Source organism: Lathyrus oleraceus, chromosome 1 (assembly GCF_024323335.1).
Source record: "Lathyrus oleraceus cultivar Zhongwan6 chromosome 1, CAAS_Psat_ZW6_1.0, whole genome shotgun sequence".
NCBI classification, from domain to species: Eukaryota; Viridiplantae; Streptophyta; class Magnoliopsida; order Fabales; family Fabaceae; genus Lathyrus; species Lathyrus oleraceus.
Window position 1 is genome coordinate 231,779,370 of NC_066579.1, and position 22,166 is coordinate 231,801,535.

At 38.3% G+C, this 22,166-nt stretch overlaps 1 protein-coding gene and 1 non-coding gene across 2 annotated transcripts; one reads left to right on the forward strand and one right to left on the reverse strand.

The window, feature by feature from the left end:
* Nucleotides 1-3,712: 3,712 nt before the first annotated feature.
* LOC127101193 (uncharacterized) lies at nucleotides 3,713-4,018 on the forward strand. The gene has a single exon (XM_051038540.1). The coding sequence runs from the start codon at nucleotides 3,713-3,715 to the stop codon at nucleotides 4,016-4,018; it is 306 nt and encodes a 101-aa protein (XP_050894497.1).
* A 5,427-nt stretch (nucleotides 4,019-9,445) lies between these two features.
* On the reverse strand, nucleotides 9,446-9,552 carry LOC127116576 (small nucleolar RNA R71). The gene has a single exon (XR_007801397.1). It is a non-coding gene; the product is annotated as a small nucleolar RNA R71 (small nucleolar RNA).
* Between the last annotated feature and the right edge of the window lie 12,614 nt (nucleotides 9,553-22,166).

A 22,166-nucleotide genomic window follows, 5' to 3' on the forward strand; every position in this document is an offset into this window, starting at 1 on the left:
CTAAGTGTTTTTTTTTAGTTTCAAAATGTATTTTCGGAGATATATCGAAAATGTATTTTCGGATTAAATTTAGTCATAAAATTAAGGTGTTGTTTAAAAACGAATGAATTGTGTGTGCATGGGTTGTGTTTGGAGATACATCTCCCAATTCTGAAGATTTTTTTGAGTTTTCACGAGGTGTCCTGGTAAATCATAGAGTGCATTAAGAAATCCCCTTATTTATTTGCTCTATTGGATATGTTTGTCTTAGCCTCAATAATCCTAGAATTAGAAGTTGAGGATTTTAGTTGTACCTAGTTCATCATTCCCCACTTTGACGAAATTTTGAAAATACATTTAGAATCTAGAAATCGGAATTCGAATGCATCCTAACTTCATTAAACACAAGTAAAAAATGTCCGGATATTAAAGTATGAATTCACCATTTGTTCACAAACAATTTGTTATAAGAGTTTGTCTGGATATTGAAACTCAGATTCACCTATGTTATTACATGCACAAAACACAAGCAATTTATTCTAGGGTTTGTTTGGATATTGAAATTCAGATTCATCATCGTTATCACATGCACATAACACACAAGCAATTTGATCTATAAATTTATTCAGAGGTTGAAATTCGGATTCACCCATACTATCACATAGACAAAATATACTAACAATATCAAATAGAGAATCTAAACTAACATAATTTAAGATAGAATATATATATATATATATATATATATATATATATATATATATATATATATATATATATATATATATATAAATCTAACATGACATTTCATCACCAACAGATGGTTGGGGACGTTTCATCATCTTTAAAATATTTAAGGTTGATCTTGCAAGTGTTGGCATTCACCTCGGTTGGACTCTTAGTTGAGCAACAATGAAAAATACTCCACATAACACTTATGTTTGCATCTTTCTTTAGTTCAAACTTAATGATCTTAATCTTTCCATCATTATCAACCCTTGATGAACGATATCCGATTTTAGTTACTGTTCTATTGACAATGTAGTGTAAGAGATTCTCTAATTTGAATTTTAGATCTAAAAAATAGATGTTTTATGTGACCCTAAATTAAAAAAGAGACCTTATGTTGTTGAAGTACACAAATGCAATATACCAATATTGATTCATTTTGGAGTGTTTGAGATAACATATGAGACATATTTATATAAGTTTTAAATTATTATTGACCATACAAACATAATCTTGTCTCAGGGGTTGGTAAGAATATTGAAATATGGATTGACCCTTATTTTTATCTTATTTTTATCATGTACGAAAAGTAAACATGAGGTTTTTTCGGATATTGAAATCCGAATTCTCCCCTTTTCGTATTACATATACATAAAATATAGGATATATTATAAAATTGAAATCCGGATCCAGTTTCACACCACATCAATTAACAATGCTTGTTTTATGACATACACACACATCAAAATATTAATTCCAATATTTATACAAGTATTATTAGATATGTATTAAAACACATCAAAATATACCTGGATTACATCTACGAAATTAACTATCTAATATTACATTCGAAAAATGTGTCACTGCCTAAATTCATTGTAAGATAAAAACTAAAATGCATCAAAAAAGCGTCGTCGCCAAAATCTATGAGTGATTCCACCTTTGACTTTTCTTAATTTGATTATTTATCAATATCACTCAAATTGGAAAACTCTTCCATCTTATTAAAAAAAGTATTTGGCCAAGTTTCTGTCTTATTTGTGGAATGAGATGTCCACTCAGAGGATGTTCATGGTATATGACATCTTGGTTTCAAATAAACTTATATAAAATGTTGTGATTTTGAAAGCTGTCAAATACACATAATGTGTGCGATTGGATTTTGAGGCAAGCCACTTCAAAATGAGAAAAATATTTCCAAGAAACCATATCTGATACACTCTATTATATGCACTAGAAATAAGATGCTCCATTCTAGAGAAACACATCCGTTTTTCCTTTGGTGTTGCACCGTCAAGACAAGGAATAAGCGCATTGTGAATTTCATAATATTGTTCTTTTCTCCTTATATACTCGTCTATGATTTCTTATGCACCTTCAATTATTTAATAAGATGTTGACGAACAAATTTTCTTACCTAGCAAAGCTGAAACAACGCGATAACAACAGTTACCATCACCTTTAACATCTACAATCCGGTCAATATGTGTGTACATAACAACTTGCATCTCTTCAATGTGTATCATTTTTGGTAAAGGTGGTGAAGGCAATGATTTCCTGATGCGAGTACCTTTAATAGATTTTTTTTTAATTGTGAAATTGGAGAATCCATATAAAGTGTGTTGACATATTTGAAATATGATGGAGACCGCTTGATTTAATTGTCACTCATTGTTTGTTTAACCCTCTTAGGAGCACCCTTACCTTTTATCGATTCCATAGATGATTTCATATATATGGTGTCTTAATAGGCTATCTTCTGCATTTTCTCTTTGATGTGCAATTTTATGTTATAATTAACTTAAAAAATCTTTCTTGAATCACCTTCCAATGTCATTTTATATATATATATATATATATATATATATATATATATATATATATATATATATATATATATATATATATATATATATATATATATATATATATATATATATATATAATTTACCCTTCTTGATCACACCATCATCAAACCATAACCACTTCCAATGCGCGTGAACCTCATCTATATGTATGGGTCTATTAAGTTTCATCTTATTCGCAATTAATCAAGCACACAAAAGAACATATATTATTCTAAGTGTATAACTACACTTGGAGCTATCTAGACTAATTTTTCTATAATTATGTTACACATTGATGTATATATATTCTATTCAGATCAATGAGAAGGAGACAATTTCAATTATCTTACATGGTATCAATCCTAACCGATCCCTCACTCTAAAAAAAAAGCAAACGCAGAAACGCGTTTCTTCTTCTCCCTCATTACAATCCGCCTCCGCATGCTTCTTCTCCCTCCTTGAAGTCTGTCGCCGTAACAGGACTACCGTCCTCTGTACCGCCGTCACCGAACACGAGAACCACCCTATTCTCTTGCCTTCCGCCTCTGTTCGCGCCGCCGCCGTCGCACCCCACCGTGCACAAGGACCCATGCTATTTCGATCCCTGTTCTACGATCGACACCTCCGTATCACACCACAACCGCACCTTCTCTCCTCCGCAAATCAGCCGCTATTGTTTGCGTGTTTTCATTTTGTACGTGTTTTCACAAGTGGTTATGTTCTGTACGTGTTTTCACATATCCCTACTGTTTGTGTGTTTTCACTGTTCCACCTGCAACCATGTCTAATTCAGAACATTCAGAACATAGTAACGTCGATACCTACAAATCCGCCGATACTGGTGATTCTGGCTAGCCCAAGAACACCACGTTTCGAGGTTCCAAATCGGAGTTTCATCCCGCTCTTGCCGTCTCCAATATTAGGAACCACATTCTTATTATTCTTAAGATGGAAAAAGATCAATATGGTACCTGGGCCGAGCTTTTCCATATTGAGTCCTGCATCACACCGTTCCATCTATCGGAAAAGAGCCACCAGCCGTTACCGACGCCAACCATGAACAATGGTCCACTCTTGATGCCACCGTTCTTCAGTGGATTTATTCCACTGTTTCTACCGATTTGCTGACCACTATTCTGGAATCCAACTCCACTACAATGGAAGAATGGAATCGCTTGGAAGATATTTTTCAGGACAACCAAAATGCTCGACCTGTCACTCTTGAGCAAGAGTTTTCTAACACTAGTATGGAGGATTTTCCCAATGTCTCTGCTTACTGTCAGTGTCTTAAGATGCTTTATGATCAGTTGAGAAATGTCGGTTCCCCTGTCAACAATCATCGTCTGGTCCTTCAGCTAATCTCTGGTCTCCCAGAAGCTTACCGCAGTGTTGCTACATTGATTCGCCAGAGCAACCCTCTTCCGGAATTCTATCAGGCTCGTTCCATGCTCACTTTGAAATAAGCTGGTATGGATAAGATGGAAAACATAGGCTCTCATGCTGCTCTACATACCACTCAGCCGAAACCTACTAAAGACACCTCTCAACGTGGCAACCGTCGCCCCGACAATGGTTCTCGCTCCCACGACAACCAGGGTCGCGAATGGGGACGTGGTAACCGTAGTTCACCTCAGTCTGGAGCTCCTAGCGCTCCCTCACCTTTGTCCGCTCCTCCTTGGCAACAACAACAGTAGTACCCAACCTAGCAACCATGGGGTTGGAATCCACCACCATGGACTATGCCACCGTGTCTGTATCCCACTCTCAGTGGACACGCCCTGCTGATCCTCCTAAGCAGCCAGGCATTCTAGGACAATGTCCTCAGGTGTATGCAACCTCTACCTCATCTTAGATACCGACAGACATTGAGACCGCAATGCACATCATGTCACTCCACACTCTTGACAATCAGTGGTACATGGACACAGGCGCAACATCTCACACAACCGCATCACAAGGTAATCTCTCGTCTTATTTTCCAGTAAGTAATTCAAATCATAAAGTCATTGTCGGCAGTGGCCATGGAATTCCAATTCATGGCACCAGACACACACAAATAACCACATCTCACCAACCATTTCACCTTAACCATGTCCTGCATGTCCCAAAAATTATTAAAAATTTAATTTCTGTGAGATGACTTACCACTGACAACAATTTTTCTGTTTCCTTTAAACCTTTTAGTTTTACTGTCTCTGATTTTAAGACAGGGATCGCCCTTCTCAGATGTGACAGTCGTGGAGATCTTTATCTAGTTACCATTCCTCCCAGTTTTGCCGGTCTCACATCCAGTCTTTGACATAGTCGTCTTGGTCATCCTGGCGTGTCTGTTCTGAATTCCCTTCACAAAAATAAGTTCATATGTTGTAAACATTTTAATTCTTCTGTCGTTTGTGACTATTGTGTTTTAGGCAAACAAGTCAAATTGCCATTTCTTGATTCTCAAACTACGACTTTGATGCCTTTTAACATTTTACATAGTGATTTATGGACATCTTCAATTTTAAGTTTTGCTGGTCATAAATATCATGTCTTATTCTTAGATGATTTTACAAACTTCTTGTGGACTTTTCCTATTAGCAGAAAATCTCATGTGTTTGAAACGTTCAAGTCACTTACTCAACTCATTCAAACTCAATTTTTGCAAAAAGTCAAACCATTTCAACGTGACAATGGCGGTGAATATAATAATGAGCTTTTTCAAAAATATTACACTGATCATAGTCTAGTTTTTCATTTCTCTTGTCCTCGCACATCCTCACAAAATGGGAAAGCGGAATGCAAAATAAGAACCATTAATAATATGATACGCACTATGCTAGCTTATTCTTTTGTTCCCCCCTCGTTTTGGCATCATGCTCTCCACATGGCAACTTACCTTTTAAATATTATTCCTTGTAAAACACTTCATAATCAGTCACCAACACAACTCTTGTATCATCGTATCCCACCTACATACATCTCAGAGTCTTTGGTTGTCTATGTTATCCATTATTCCCATCATCTACCATTCATAAGTTACAACCCCGCTCTACTCCGTGTGTCTTCTTGGGTTATTCGCCGAGTCATAGACGTTACAAGTGTTTTGATTTTTCTAATAGAAAATTAATAATTTCGAGGCATGTTATCTTTGATGAAACTCAATTTCCCTTCACCAAGATACACTCCCCTTCACCTCACTCTTATCAGTTCCTAGATGATGACCTTCACCCCTACCTTATACATCAGTGGCAAAATCAAATTTCACCACCTGTTGCACATAACCAACCAACACCCACAATCCCAATTGACCAACCACTACCCTTAATAAACCAACAATCATCATCTCCTACCTCTTCGATCAACACATCCATTACAATAAACTCTCCATCACCACCACCAATTCAACCGCATCCACCTCCAGCTACACGAACCATCACCACTCGAAGCATGAAAGGCATTGTCAAACCCCGTAGGATATTTAACTTATCAATCTCTCACTCTGATCACACCATCTCTCCCATACCTAAAACCCCCAAACTAGCCTTATTAGACCCGAATTAGAAATCCGTAATGCAATCTGAATTTGATGCTCTTATTCGAAATAAGACGTGAGATTTAGTTCCCCGTCCTTGTGATGCTAATCTTATTCTATGTATGTGGATTTTTAGGCATAAGAAAAATCCCGATGGCTCCTTTGAGCGTTATAAGGCTTGTCTTGTAGGTGATGGCAGGTCACATGTTGCAGGTTTGGATTGTGATGAGACTTTTAGCCCCGTGGTGAAATCCACTACCATTCAAACATTTCTTACCATTGCTCTCTCCAAATCCTATCCATTCATCAATTGGATGTCCAGAATGCCTTTTTACATGGTGATCTTCATGAGACTGTTTACATGCATCAGCCATTGGGTTTCTGCGACCTCCGTTATCCAGATTATGTATGTCGGTTGAAGAAGTCATTGTATGGTCTCAAGCAAGCGCATAGGGCATGGTACCAACATTTTGCTGATTATGTCGCCACCATTGGCTTTCGTCATAGCATATCATACCACTTCCTCTTCATATATCGACAAGGTTTAGACATGGACTACATTCTACTGTATGTAGACGACATCATCCTCATCACCTCCACTCAGGTCCTCCGCCAATGAATTATGTCACTCTTAGCATCTGAGTTTGAAATGAAGGATTTGGGCCCTATGAGTTACTTTTTGGGTATTGCAGTATCTCGTCATCCCATGGCATATTTCTCAGTCAAAGCACTTAATCTTCAGAGATCATTGAACGTGCTGTCATGGCGTCTTGTAAACCATCAGCCACTCTTGTTGACACCAAGAAAAAACCCAGCACCTCCTCCAACACTTCTTATGAGGATCCCTCCTTGTATCAGAGTCTTACAGGGGCCCTACAATATCTCATCTTCACCCGACCTGATATATCATATGCTGTTCAACAAGTTTTTCTTCACATGCATTCCCCCCGCACGAAACACATGCTTGGTCTTAAGCGCATTTTGCGCTATGTTCATGGCACCTTACATTTTGGACTACACTTATCCCCATCTCTTATTACAAAGCTTATCTCCTACACTGACGCTGATTGGGATGGATGTCCTAACACCAGACGCTCTACATCTAGTTATTGTGTTTTTCTAGGTGATAACACTGAAATTTACCGTATTTTCGACTCTGATTTCACATGCATTCTAGTTGTTTTATTGTTATTTTGTTGTGTTATTGCTATGTTTTCCTTTGTTTTCAGGTTTTTACTTTAATCGGAGCCCCGATCGAGAAAAGGAGCGAAAAAGAGCCAAAACCCCTAAAATTCAGCATTTTGTACTTGTGGCCTACCCCATGGCTGGCGCCATAGACCCTGCCATGACGTGTCCAAGATCAACTTCCCTCAACTTCTACGTTCCCCACTACTTCCACTAAGGCGCCTCAGATTGGCCTTGTGGCGGGCGCCACAAGAGGAAAAGTTTTCCCTCCCATTTTCAAGTTGAAGGGCATCCTGGTCATTTCCATCTTTTTACTTGCTTATAAATAGAAAATCGAAATCACTTTTACAATCATCCAAACTTAGAGCAGATGCAAACTCAGAGCAACTTTGTTTCACTTAGGCATATATTCAGTATTTTAAAGTGGTAATCGCTTCGTATTGGAGTGTTACCACAATTGTGTAATCGAGTCTGTGATAGAGTCTGTAATCGAGTTTGGAGCACTTTGGAAGGAAGTTAATCCTGCCACCATTTTCATTTCCGCTTTGCAATTTACTCAACCCTCCGATTGGAGCAGGTTTTTATTACTTGTCTTTATCTTATTTATTTCCCGCACTCGCTTTACTTTATTTATTTCCTGCACTCGCTTTACTTTATTTATTTCCTCGCACTCGCTTTACTTTATTTATTTCTCGCACTCGCTTTAAATTATTTATTTCCTCGCACTCGCTTTAAATTATTTATTTCCTCGCACTCGCTTTAAATTATTTACTTTCCGCACTCACACTACTTTTATTTACTTTCCGCACTCGCACTACTTTTATTTACTTTAATGCACTTTTACTTTACCATGTCTAACTAAATCTATAAGGTTAGAATGTAAGGATCGTAATTGAACCGATAATCCGTACAATTGTTCGTAGAAACACTTAAGGGCTATTTTAACTTTCAACTTAAGTTTTCCCGCACTTCAATTCCGTTGGGTAAGATCGAAAGCCGTCCAACGTCTTTTTAAACTTAATTGTTTTTAACTATTTCAAAAACAGCGAAAGCGCTTTGTTTAGTTCATTAGGAGTTTTTAACTTAAGAAGAAAAGAGATTTTAAAACTATTTTCAAACGCGTTTATAAGTTTAGAGTCTGGTTCGTGAGAACCTCTTTTGGTTAAGAAATCCAGGTTATAATACTTTTCAACTTAGTCAAGACACTATATTTCTTAAAAATAGGTTTACTACTCTAACGCAATGCGCGCCTTTTTATAAGTGACAATAAGAGGGTTTGATTAGGGAGTACAACTCGGTTCTGAATACGCGAAAGCGACAGTTCGTGTTAAATTAGTTCTTTTCAAAGTAGGAAACATTGCCCATAAGAAATTCTATTAGCAAGTACTTGGATTATTAATTGATTACGTGAATTACATTCGACCCTGTCTTTATTAATTAAATTTATTTCAATACTTTACTTTTCATCGCACACTCTAAAAACACCTATTTTTGTTGCCTTTGATAAACACCATAACAATAGATAACGATAGATTGACACTTGGTCTCTGTGGATTCGACAATCTTTTATATTACTCTGACGCGTTCGTATACTTGCGAAACACTGCATCAAGTTTTTGGCGCCGTTGCCGGGGACCAATTTTGTCAAATTTCATTTTCCTATTGTTATATCGTTTAGACTTAGGCTATTTCCCGCCGGTCAATGCGAAGAACTCGCAGCACCGGAAGTTTAAGCTTAGTATACCCTCTGGCGGAACCTGAACGTTACGCTCGCGCACGTTTATTCTTTCATAGGATTAAGAGAGCTACGGCCGAAGATCAAAACCAAAGACCTCTTAAAGATTTCGCTCAACCATCAAATGAAGAACCTAGTTCTAGTATAGTAAACCCAACCATCCCAACTAATAATTTTGAACTTAAACCATCCCTGTTGCAACTAGTGCAACAGAGACAATTCGCAGGTCTCGCTACTGAGAACCCAAACCAACATTTAAAAATATTTCTTCAATTAGCAGACACTTTTAAAACCAATGGAGCTTCTCCTGAGGCAATACGTTTAAGATTATTCCCTTTTTCCCTCAGAGATAAAGCCCTATCATGGTTAGATTCCCTTCCACCCAATTCCATTACGACTTGGGATAACCTTAGAAGAGTTTTTCTTGCTAGATATTTTCCCCCAAGTAAGACCGCCGTTCTTCGAAACCATATAACTAGATTTACCTAAAACCAAGGAGAATCACTGTTCGAAGCTTGGGAGAGATATAAAGAGTTGTTATGAGCATGCCCACATCATGGTTTAGAAAATTGGTTAATCATTCAAACCTTCTATAATGGACTTCATTACAACACAAAGATGACCATCGACGCTGCCGCAGGCGGTGCTCTGATGAACAAACCTTATCCTGAAGCTAGTGCCCTCATTGAAGATATGGCTCAAAACCATCAATCATGGGGAGTCGAACGAGCGACAGTTGAGAAAAAGGAAGCCCAAGCAGGAGTGCATGAACTAAGCTCTATAGACATGATGCAAGCTAAAATGGACGCATTATCCCTTAAGGTCGAGCATATGTGCATAAACCCGAATACTATAGCCGCAGTTTCGTCGGATTGTGAGATATATGGGACCAAAGGACACCAATCTGCAGAATGCAGTCTATTAAATGAAACCCACTCTGAGCAAGTGAACTACTCCCAAGGGAACCCATACTCGAATACCTATAACCCTGGACGGAGGAATCACCCGAACTTCTCCTATAAAAACAATAACCCTATCCAAAATAATGCACCTCCGAGACCTAGTTATCAGGGCTCTAGATCAAATCAACCTATGCAACCTGTGCCACCAAAGCCGAGCCTTGAGAAAATTATGGAAAATTTTATCACCGCTCAAACCCAACAAAACAAGGAGTTCATGAATCAAAACATTCATGGTAACGAATTGATTACTCAGTTAGGAACCAAGGTTGACCAAATAGTTACTCATACCAAGATGCTTGAAACCCAGATCTCCCAGGTAGCTTTAAACCAAGCCCCTCAGACTACACCTGGAGGACAATTCCCTGGACAACCTCAATAAAATCCGAGAGGAAAAGCCAATGCCATTACCCTACAAAGTGGGAACGCTTATGATGAGCCACCAAACCCTAGATTGAGTGAACCCGAAACTTCTAAGGAATGTACCAAGCCCCCGGACGAAGTAAAGGAACCAGAGGAATCTGAAAACCAGGAAGGTCGAGAAAAAGGAGAAGAACCTAAAGATAAAACTTACGTGCCACCCCCGCCATATAAACCACCTATACCATATCTGCAAAGACTCAAACAAACCCAGATCAATAAACAGTATCAAAAATTTATTAAAGTTATAGAAAAACTTCATGTAGAAATCCCTTTCACAGAAGCCATCACCCAAATACCTTCTTATGCAAAGTTTCTCAAAGACATCCTTACCAACAAACATAGACTTGACGATCCGAAGCCTTTGGAATGTAATGCTATTTCCGAGGACAAATTAGCAAAGAAAGATAAAGATCCTGGAAATTTCTCCATTCCTTGCCTTTTGGGTAATCATGTCATCAAAAAAGCTTTTCTAGACTTAGGAGCTAGTGTGAGCCTAATGCCTTTAGCAGTTTGTGAGAGGTTAAACTTAGGAGAATTACAACCCACTAAGATGTCACTTTAGTTAGCCGATAGATCTATTAAATATCCGATAGGAATTTTAGAAGATGTTCCTGTTAGGATAGGTCAGTTATTTATCCCTACTGTAGCGGGGTATTCGTTACCATTAGAGATATTGACTAAATCCAAGGTAAATCATACAAGTCGAGTCGCCACCGCACTTCTATTTATCCAAAGGAATGGTTAGAAAGCGAACAAAAACCTAAAAGTTTTATCGAATCAAAAACTAGTAAAAGAGAGTCAGAGATTTGGGTAAGGGGGTTGGTTATGCAATGGGAAGGTGTTAGGCACCCAAAACATCCTAGGTACTTCTAGGGAGCCCTTTTCATATTTGTTGTAAGGTTGGTATTTTGTGAAAATTTGTTTGTGCAAACATGATTGAAGAGATGAGAAGAGAATATACGAGTTATTTACATTTTTGTGTTTGGATGGATGAATCCATTGCCTACGTACCATCTTAAAAAAGATTAGGATCAAAACCTCGTAGTTCGGGGTAAAATTCTCAAAACAAGTGGATGAATTGATTGGTCCAAAAGCCTTAAGGTCTTTTGTTATCCAAGGGAGAAAACTCAACCTAAAACCACAAATCCACCATGTGAGGATAGCTTCAACATGCTAGTGAGGGGTTAACCCTATAATAAGCATGGAAGACTCATTGTCCATCACTAAGGATATATGTGAGTATTATATCTACCACAAAGATAACTAAAACCTAATAGCTAAAGGTTATGAAAAAGTTTTGATTAGAAAGAGTGGCCATTGAAACCACAAGAACACATTTGAATGGGTTATATTCACCAATTAGAAGTATATACAAAGTGGTCATAGTTGACTTAAAGGTTCAATTCAGAATAAGTATTATGAAAAGAAGGTTTGAAAATCAAAAGCATAAGGCTTAGGTTTCTAATGTTGAAAACAAGTGTTAGATGTTTGCACAAAAGTTTTGGCTTGGGTTAGAGTGGAGAGAAGAAGAAGAAGGGCTAGAGTCTTAAGCAATGCAAAAAGGTGAGGGAAAAGAAACAAAACCACAATGGAGTTCCTCTCTTGAGATCATAGTGATGATCCAAGTAGCTCCCATCCTTTGGAATAAGCAAGCAAGTAAGCATAAACTCAAGCAATCAACAATCAAATGAACTCTTGGAAAGACTCCTCAATGTATCTTGGATCTCTATCTCTTAGAAGCTCATGGTAATGGTTCCTCAATTAAGCTCAAGTTGGAACTCCTAGCACAAAGAAAACACACATCAAAAAGTTCTATAACACAATCAAAGAATGGACAAGAGGGAGTTTAGAATATGGTCCTTTCAATGTTCATCTTCAAGCTTAAGCATTCTAAAGGCTCAATGCCTAGTTGCTCTTTGACTTTTTATAGCACTCTAAAGGCCCAATTCCTAGTTGCTCTTTGACTCCAAATTTGCATAGGGAAGATCCTAAAGTCTAAGTCCATTTTGTCCAATTCTTTGCATTTGGTTCACAACAATCAAAACAAGACACAAGCACAATAGTATATACACAATTATGTGCTCAAGTGTGCAAAAGGCAAATGGCATTAACATAAACATGTGCTCAAGTGAGCAAAGGAAAAAGCAAATGAATAATATGTACAAGAATAGTAAATTGCATAAAAGTAAAGTGCAAAAAGTAAATGTTAATTGTTAATGGTTAGTGTTAGTAGTTAGTGTGCCATAAGGCAAATTTAGCGCTATGTTAAGCAATCGTAATTGGACTTATGTAGAAGTCATAACTATCTGAGGCCGGTCAATAATAATGTAGGCAACAACACAAGTTAGAAGTCTTGATTAGTGAACCAAGTTCCAACAACTTGCCATGCCAAAAAGAAGAAGAGAATTGATCTTGTATTGGTTTAAGTCCTTTGCATAATTTAGGAAACAACCTATCCTTAATGCAAAGTCATTCATTTGATCAATTGATCAAGATGAATTAGATTTGAATCAAGGAAGATTAAGCCTCCCTAATTAATGCTAACTTATCAACCTTCAACTCATTGATCAAAAAAAGAAAAAGAAGAAGAAGAAGAAAGAGATGAATAATGGAAAAGGAAATGGAAAGAATAAAGTGCATAAGTGTCGCATTACGCGAAAAACCGGTGGGAAAACAAAACAACAGAGCCGCCACCGTGCGTTATTTATCCCAAAAGAGGGAAAGGAAACGCTCGAAGTAAACCTGGAAAAGACATGGTCTCGCGACCAGAGAGAGATGGGATCGGGAGTCGGTTATGCGAAGGAAAGGTATTAGCACCCCTACACATCCGTCGTACTCGACGGGATCCACGCACAAAAGAAAGGATAAGGTTGCTAAACACTGCTCAAACAAACTGCACACACAGGCTGAAAGGAGACACAGAAAGACAAAAGAAACTAACTCGGTAGGATATCGCATCCTGGGCCTACGTAGTCTGTCAGGCACAGACATCAGAGTCGACGTAGTTCGAGACAGGGGGAAACGTGCTCGCTAGGACGTCGCATCCTATGCATACGTATCTTCTCTGACCGGAGAAGAATCAGAGCACTCGTAGCTCGGCTAACGCACGCCAAACAAAACTCACACAGGAAACGGACTGCCAATCGCTGGACTTAAGTCAGACTCCACACAAACAGGCAAACATGGAAACCGAATGCCAATCGCTGGACTTACATCAGACTCCGAACCAACAAACACACACAGGAAACCGACTGCCAACCGCTGGACTTACGTCAGACTCCAACAAGCAAACAAGACACAAGAAACCAACTGCCAATCGCTGGACTTACGTCAGACTCCAAACACACACAAAGGGTGAAAAAGAAAAAGGGCGCCCGGAGAGATCAGCTCATCTCCTGCCTACGTACCTCATCTGGTATGAGGATCAGGGCGACGTAGTTCCCCTTAACAGGGAAAGAACTTCTAACCTAACCAGAGACTGGGAAATGACAAACTAGAAGGGAGACTGACTCGAGCCTAATAGTTATCATGCAAATCCACCATGGTCCTAAGTTAAGGTTTCTATCTAACTTGCACAGGGAGCAAGCTATCCTAAACAGCACAAGCGAATACATACAAGCACACAAAGCAAGCATACACACTATATGCACACAATTGGGCTCATACAAGGTTAGGCTGTGAAACACAAGCCAACTGGAATTGGGTGTAGTTAGCTCTTAACCCTAACATTGAGAGTTAGGGTGAAGCAGATGAAATGGGAAGTGAGGTTAAGACCTCACAACTCTTATCCCTGGCCTGGGAGAGCTTGACTCAAAATAGAAGGTGTGGGAGTTCAGAAAGTAGGAACTCTTCTCCACATATGACTGACACAACAAAGATCTTGGGTTAATATCCACAATGCATCAACACATGGTGTGAGCAAAGTGGATGACACACTGAATAGCAGGAGATGGATTACACATCTCTTTTATCTGCCAATTGCCTCATAAGAGGACTTTTCCTGCTTGGCACAAAGATAAACAAACACAAGCATTGCCTCTTAAGAAGGGCTTCAGACAGGTGCCTGCCCACATAACAGGACAAGTCTTCCAGACTACATGAAGTCAGAGAGTTATACCTCAGTGGTTAAGCAACCAAGCAAAGCAAAAGCAAGTTCCAAAGAACTCAAAGCAACTTAAGTACCTGAAAAAAATCTAAACCAATCAGTTTACAAGTCAAACAATCAGACAGACAACAGTCAATCACATAATCAGACAGATAAGGCATTAGGCAACAATGTGCAAGCCACAAGCCAATAGGCATAACACAAATAACTTGGCATCAACCTACAAAACAACATAAGGTTAGCCAACATCAATCAACTAATCAACTCAAATGAGTGAGCAACTCCAATCATGGCAATGTGCTTCTTAACCTGAAATCCACAATCCAAACAGTGAGTCCAAACCACTAGGTCAAAGCCTAGGGTCAAAAGAGGGTCAAACATTCAAAACAGAACATGAAATTTAACATGAATCAACTTCATTCAATCAAGAACACATTCTAAAATGTCTCACATCAATATCATTAACCAAAAGCATTTCATGAACCAAACATGGCAAGGTATGCAAATTGTGACCACATTGTGACATCAGAAGGAATAAATGCACATTAAATCAAAAATGGTTCAAATAATCTTGGCAAAATTCATGAGTAAACAGGACATACAACATGATCATCACACAAAAAATTAGAAGCATTAGACATCATTAGGCATGGCAATTACATAGCATAAGTCAAGACAAGCACAAGACAAGCACATGTGTGACACCAATTGTCACACCAAATTAGCATAGGTATAAAACAGAGATGGATTATGGTAAAAACCTCAAACCAAAGCCAAAACAACACTCAACATGTCTAGAAATAGTGTGCAAAATTTCACAAGCATTGGATAAGGAACAAGCATTTCACAATCAAATAAAGTTCAAGGCAATTTGGAAGCTCAAATGTGACCAACCAGAATGAAAAATCTCAATTAAATCAGAAATGATCTCACAAATTCCAACAAAAATCATGAGCAATCACAACATCCATAGCATGCATCATACAAAAAATCAAGGCAATTGGATATCATTTGGCATGGAAAACTCATCAATCAAGTTGAACATTACAAGGTGTGACACAAATTGTCACACCTATCTTAGCATGATCATAAAACAGCAATGGTAAATGATAAAAATACCAAATCAACACCAAAATGTCAAGCAATGAGTCTAGTTATAGCATGCAAAATTTCATGAGCATTGGATCAAAGACCAGTATTTCACAAATGATATGGAAAAGCAAGGTCAAGAATGCATACATGTTCAAGTATCCTAGCACCAAAAAATATTTAGCCATGCACAATTTATGGAAAAATGATCAAAAAATAATAGACAAAATCAGGATCACAATGCAAAAAATCTCATAATTTTTAGATCAATTTTCAATTTGTTGTGAATTTTGGAAGTTGAAAGAAAATTAAAATGGAAATGTGAAGACAAGGCAAATAATGATGAAGAAATGAGAAAATGCAAGGTAAGGCAATTGTTCTGGCCAAGGATCGAACCAAGTGCACATTTAAACTCACAAATGCGCCAAAGCCAAAACGGCGTCGTATCAGCACACAAACCCTAAGCACACGCATGTATGATTTAAAAAATCCGCAGGAAATGCTATGCGTTCCGCAGGTAAACGCTATGCGTTTCGCAGGTAATTCCATAAGTAAATCCCCAGCAAAACTGGAAAATGCATGAACATGAAGAACACGATGAAGATCTTCATCCTATTTTCCAGAATTTCTCAAAACGTTCCAGAAATGCAAATCAAACATATCATTCAACTTATCATGCATCATATAACAAGAATCCATGAATCATTCATCAAAAAAACAACATCAAGCGCATGGATCGAAGGAAACAAAAATTATCATCCAAACTTTAAATGCACGAATCTAACTCAAATCAGCATGAAATCACTCCATTCAAAGCTCAGTTTCATAACCATTCCATGCTCTACACGATAGGCCTAATGAATTGCAAAATTAAAGAGGTCGAAAATCATACCTCTTGATGAGCAGCAAATGAAATCATGTGTTTCCAAGGTTCTTGATGCTCCAGTTCCTCTCCAATATGCTTATGGAAGTAAATGATGATGAAATGGAAGCTTGAATGCACACGAATCTAGCTCAAACTTCACTTGCCATGAATGCTTCAATCTTTGCTCATGAACAAAACAACCACGATTTCTTCTGGATTTTGATCCAAATGTGTTCAACAACACCTCATGATGATGAATTAAGCAAGAGAAAGTGCTTGTGTTTGCAGAATTTTGGAGAAAAAAGTGAGAGAGAATTTTGAGAATTTGTGAAAATCTAGATCTAGAATTGGTAATTGTGATGAAACAGTTAGGGTTAAGGCTTTATAGTCCATGCTAATCATGTTTAGGGAAGGATTAGGCACAATGCAAATGAGATTAGGGACTTTGTGGTGTGAGTGAAAAAAATGAGTTTTCATGCTCCATACACCCCATGCACGTGAACAGTGCATGTTCAAGGCTTAAAATGACTTAAAAATATTCCATGCACATGTTAGAATTGGCTTGGTATGCATATGTTCAACCAAAATGAATTTATGAAATTTTCCCAAAAATCTTCATGAATGAACCAATGCCATGCAAATAAGATTTCATGCCAAATGATGGTATGCTTGGAAAATACATGTTATAAGGAGAAATATGCAAAAAGAACCACTCAAATTGGACTTTTGGTTTGAAAGCTATGCTCATTTGAAGTTTAAACTACACTTTGCCAAGTTTTGATCACATCTCCTTAACCATACATGAGAAATCCATGATCTTGGACTTTTTGGAAATGGGAGAGAAAGATCTTCAACTCTCATGTTGGACAAAATTTCATTTGAAGCTTTCTTCTTGATGTAATCTTGAGTTGAAGTTGGTCAAAAACCTTGCCATTTTTGGAAAGTTCAAATTACAGGTCACTTGCTATTTTTGGAAAGTCTTGATCTGACTTCAAATTCTCCAATGTTGATGTTTGAAATGTCAAATGAGACTTATTCCCACATGAATGAGGCATCTCTAACCATCTCCCACCTCCAATTCCATAGTTGAACTGACAATTGACTTTTGTTGACTTTTTAGGGTTTCAGATGATTTGCACATGGACTGATGAGTCTGAGCTTTCAACACTTGGCCAAACCACTTCAAAATGACCCTTGGGTCACATGAACTCATTGTACCAACCCTAGGGCCTTGATCTCATGGAGATTGCTCTTGTTGTCTTGCATAGTTGAATCTTCTAACCAGTCTTGCCTGATGACTTGATGGACTAATGCAATGAACAATGCAATGTTAATGACCTAAACATGAAAATGTATATACAAATGGGAGGTGCAAATTTGAGGTGCTACAGCTGCCCCTATTCAATCAGCTGGGAACCCGAACGGATGAGAGCAACGACTGTCAGACCTTTAGGGTAAACAGGGATTGAATACCGAAGAACCGTAGAAATTTGCACTCTGCGGGATATGATACAGGATATCTGCAACAGCAACCAGACAAGACGTTTACCGACGACTCTACTGGGGATTTTGATCTTTATCAAAGGAAAGGTACAACCAGACGTCAACGGACGAATGGGAAAAAACTCAATGTTTATTGACACCAACGGAGAGGTGACCAGACATCAACGGATGACTGGGAAAGACTCGACTAGACGTCAACGGACGAACGGGAGAAGCTCGACGTTTATCGACACCAATGGAGAGGTGACCAAACATTAACGAATGACTGGGAAGACTCGACCAGACATCAACAGACGAACGGGAGAAGCTCGACGTTTATCGACACCAACGGAGAGGTGACCAGACATTAACGAATGACTGGGAAGACTCGACCAGACGTCAACGGACGAACGGGAGAAGCTCGACGTTTATCGACACCAACGGAGAGGTGACCAGACATCAACGGATGAACTGGAGAAAGGGATACAACCATACGTCAATGGACGAATGGAAAAAACTCAACATTTATCGAAACCAACGGAGAGGTGACCAGACATCAACGGATGAATGGGAAAAGTGAATACAACTAGACGTCAACGGACGAATAGGAAAAACTCAACGTTTATCGACACCAACAGAGAGGTGACCAGACATCAACGGATGAATGGGAAGACTCAACCAGACGTCAACGGACGAACGGGAGAAGCTCGACGTTTATCGACACCAACGGAGAGGTGACCAGACATCAACGGATGACTGGGAAAGAGATACAACCATACGTCAACGGACGAACGGGAGAAGCTCGACGTTTATCGACACCAACGGAGAGGTGACCAGACATTAACGAATGACTGGGAAGACTCGACCAGACGTCAACGGACGAACGGGAGAAGCTCGGCGTTTATCGACACCAACAGAGAGGTGACCAGACATTAGCGGATGAATGGAATAAAGGGATAGAGGATGTTACGCACATCGAAAGATGATGTCTACGGACACCAAAACAAAACCCACACGAGAATAACCACGAAACTCACGGGTATCACAAGGATGAAATCTACGTTTGTCAAGGCAAGGCCAGACACTTGCTGAGGATCTCACTGGGGAGAATCAAGCTTTCCTCTCACCTGCGGGTGAGGAAATAAACCTCTGGGGAATTACCACTCTTGAATGCTATCTGTCAAGAGCAACTATAGCAAATGTGCCGTACAGATGTTGAACAATGATTCACCTCTGCCGGGGATATGGTCTAATCGGGTTTAACACATGAATGCATATGTTTGAATTTTTCTATGGCGTAATGCTCCATATTGAATGAAAATGCTATGCGTTTTGAGGATGCAATGATTACTACATGCAAGATGCAAAATGATGAAAACTCCTGCTGGGGAGCAACGAATTGCTCTGCTGAGTGCACAAATCTGATTAGATTCTCCAACTCTGTGGGGAGACGCACTGCTGCTGGGGAAAGGATCCCAATCCACTCAGGGACTCTGCTAGGGAAGCAACCAATGCGACTTTACTGGGGACGACCCATCCCATTCACAGGTAGGATAAACTCTGCTGGAGATAATTTTCACCGAACCTGATCCACTCGGGGAACCTGTTGGGGAAAATCATCAACACAATCCCTCTGCTAGGGAGATCGGCTAAGGGAAAACCTTCACATCTCCTTAACCATACATGAGAAATCCATGATCTTGGACTTTTTGGAAATGGGAGAGAAAGATGTTCAACTTTCATGTTGGACAAAATTTCATTTGAAGCTTTCTTGTTGATGTAATCTTGAGTTGAAGTTGGTCAAAAACCTTGCCATTTTTGGAAAGTTCAAATTACAGGTCACTTGCTATTTTTGGAAAGTCTTGATCTGACTTCAAATTCTCCAATGTTGATGTTTGAAATGTCAAATGAGACTTATTCCCACATGAATGAGGCATCTCTAACCATCTCCCACCTCCTATTCCATAGTTGAACTGACAGTTGACTTTTGTTGACTTTTTAGGGTTTCAGATGATTTGCACATGGACTGATGAGTCTGAGCTTTCAACACTTGGCCAAACCACTTCAAAATGACCTTTGGGTCACATGAACTCATTGTACCAACCCTAGGGCCTTGATCTCATGGAGATTGCTCTTGTTGCCTTGCATAGTTGAATCTTCTAACCAGTCTTGCCTGATGACTTGATGGACTAATGCAATGAACAATGCAATGTTAATGACCTAAACATGAAAATGTATATACAAATGGGAGGTGCAAATTTGAGGTGCTACAATAAGGTGAAATCAAATGTACCAATCCATATGTGTTGACCAAATGACATTTAAAGTCAAAGTAAAACAATGAGAAATCAGAAATGAGATGAAGATTGGAGATCAAACAATAAGCAAAATATTTTTGGCATTTTTAATATTAAATAAACTTGAATTAAAAATAAAAGAAAGGTCAAACTTCAAAATCACTTCAAATCAACTTTGAAAGGTCCAAGTGATTTATCCCAAGTTCAACAAGGTCAAACAAAGTTTGACAAAAAATTTCAGCATTTTTAAAAGTCAGAAACTATTTTTAATCAATTAAAAATGAATAAAAATAACCTAATTGAACTAAAATCTCAAATAAATCTCAAATCAATTAAAAATTGATGAGAATATTTTTCATGGATTCATCATTATTCAAATAGGTTAGGAAAATATTTTTGTATTTTTTGAATATCAAAAACTATTTAAAATGAATTAAAAATAACCAGAAAAGAGAAAATTCACAAAAAATACCAAATGACAAATAAAAATATTAAAAATCAAAATTAGAAACTAGAATTTATTTGGAGAAGAATGCAATTGGCCCCATAATTTTTGGATTTAAAATGAAAAAGATATGAATTTCTGAAAATAATAGAAATAAAAGAAATAAAAATCAGAAAATAAGAAATTCAAAAAAACAAGGAGCGTTAGACCTGAGCTCATTAATTGAGTTTGCAGATCGTACGCTCCAGAAGCGCGCTTCAACCATAGGCCAAAGTCCACGCGTAACACAAGGACTTAAAATAAGTCATAACAAGCGAAGGCCAGGATTAGATCTGGGAAACTCAATCCAACGGTCCAGATTCAAACTAGAAAGGAGACGGTGGCCAGCGCCACCGTCTTCTCCGGTGAGCTTGTGTTTTCCGGCCAAAATTGCAGACAACCAAAACTTAATCAAAATACACGATCTATACATCATTGGAAAGCTGGGATGATGTACATCATCCCTGTATCACTCAATTCCACTCTAGATCTCTATATTGAGAGAAATCAGAGATGGAAATTCTGTGATGTTCAAGTGAACTTCATAGATTTCAATAATTGAGCATACAAAACAATTGCCTCTATGAAGAGGACTTCAACCAACACAAAATCCAAGCAAATAGATCAATAATTGGTGAGTTTTGAAGAAAAAACCAGTTGAAGAGCAACCTTGGATTCTGAAGATTTGAACTTGCTTCCTTGCTTCCTTTGGCCAAACAAAAGATCAATGGACTAAAGGATGAAGGTCTAGGAGCTTTAGATCCAAAGATTCAACCAGATGTAGTTGAATTTTAGATCTGAAAAAAAATGAAGAAAAGTGAAATTGCTCCTTTGGTGAGAGGTTAGGTTTTCAGTTCAACAACATTTCAGGTTGATTCATGGATGAAATTTGAATGGAATGGAGCTCTTATTTATAGATGGAATGACAAGGTAAGTGTGATTCAATCTGTGTGCATGGAATTGGATATTCATTGCATGGGCTTGCATGATCATGCAAAAGGCCCAAATTCAATGCCAAATGCAATCTGAAATGAATGTGAGATGATTTGGACGCGTGAATTGGCTTGTGCATGGAGTTTTGATGTGTTATGCATAATTGAACCAAAAACTTCCCCTCTTCGAAAATGCCATTTGCCAAATCCAAACATGAGCATGTGAGTAATGGTTGGAAAGGTTTTGATGTAAGGAACAATTGTTATGTTGGGAAAAAATCCATTTGAAGTGTGGAAATTGGTGAAATTGGAGTTTAAAGTGCAAGGTGCAAAACATGTAAAGGCAAAGTTTCTAAATTTGGCCAATGTTCAAGCCCTTCTGTTTTAATGATGCAAGCCTCAAATGAAAAAACCTCCAACATAAAAGTTGTATATCTCTTCAAGACAATCAAAATGGACTTAAAATTTGAATCATTTGGATTTTTTATGAAAGAGTTATGGGCACTTGAAGTTGGACTTTTTTTGCCTTTTAATGCATTTG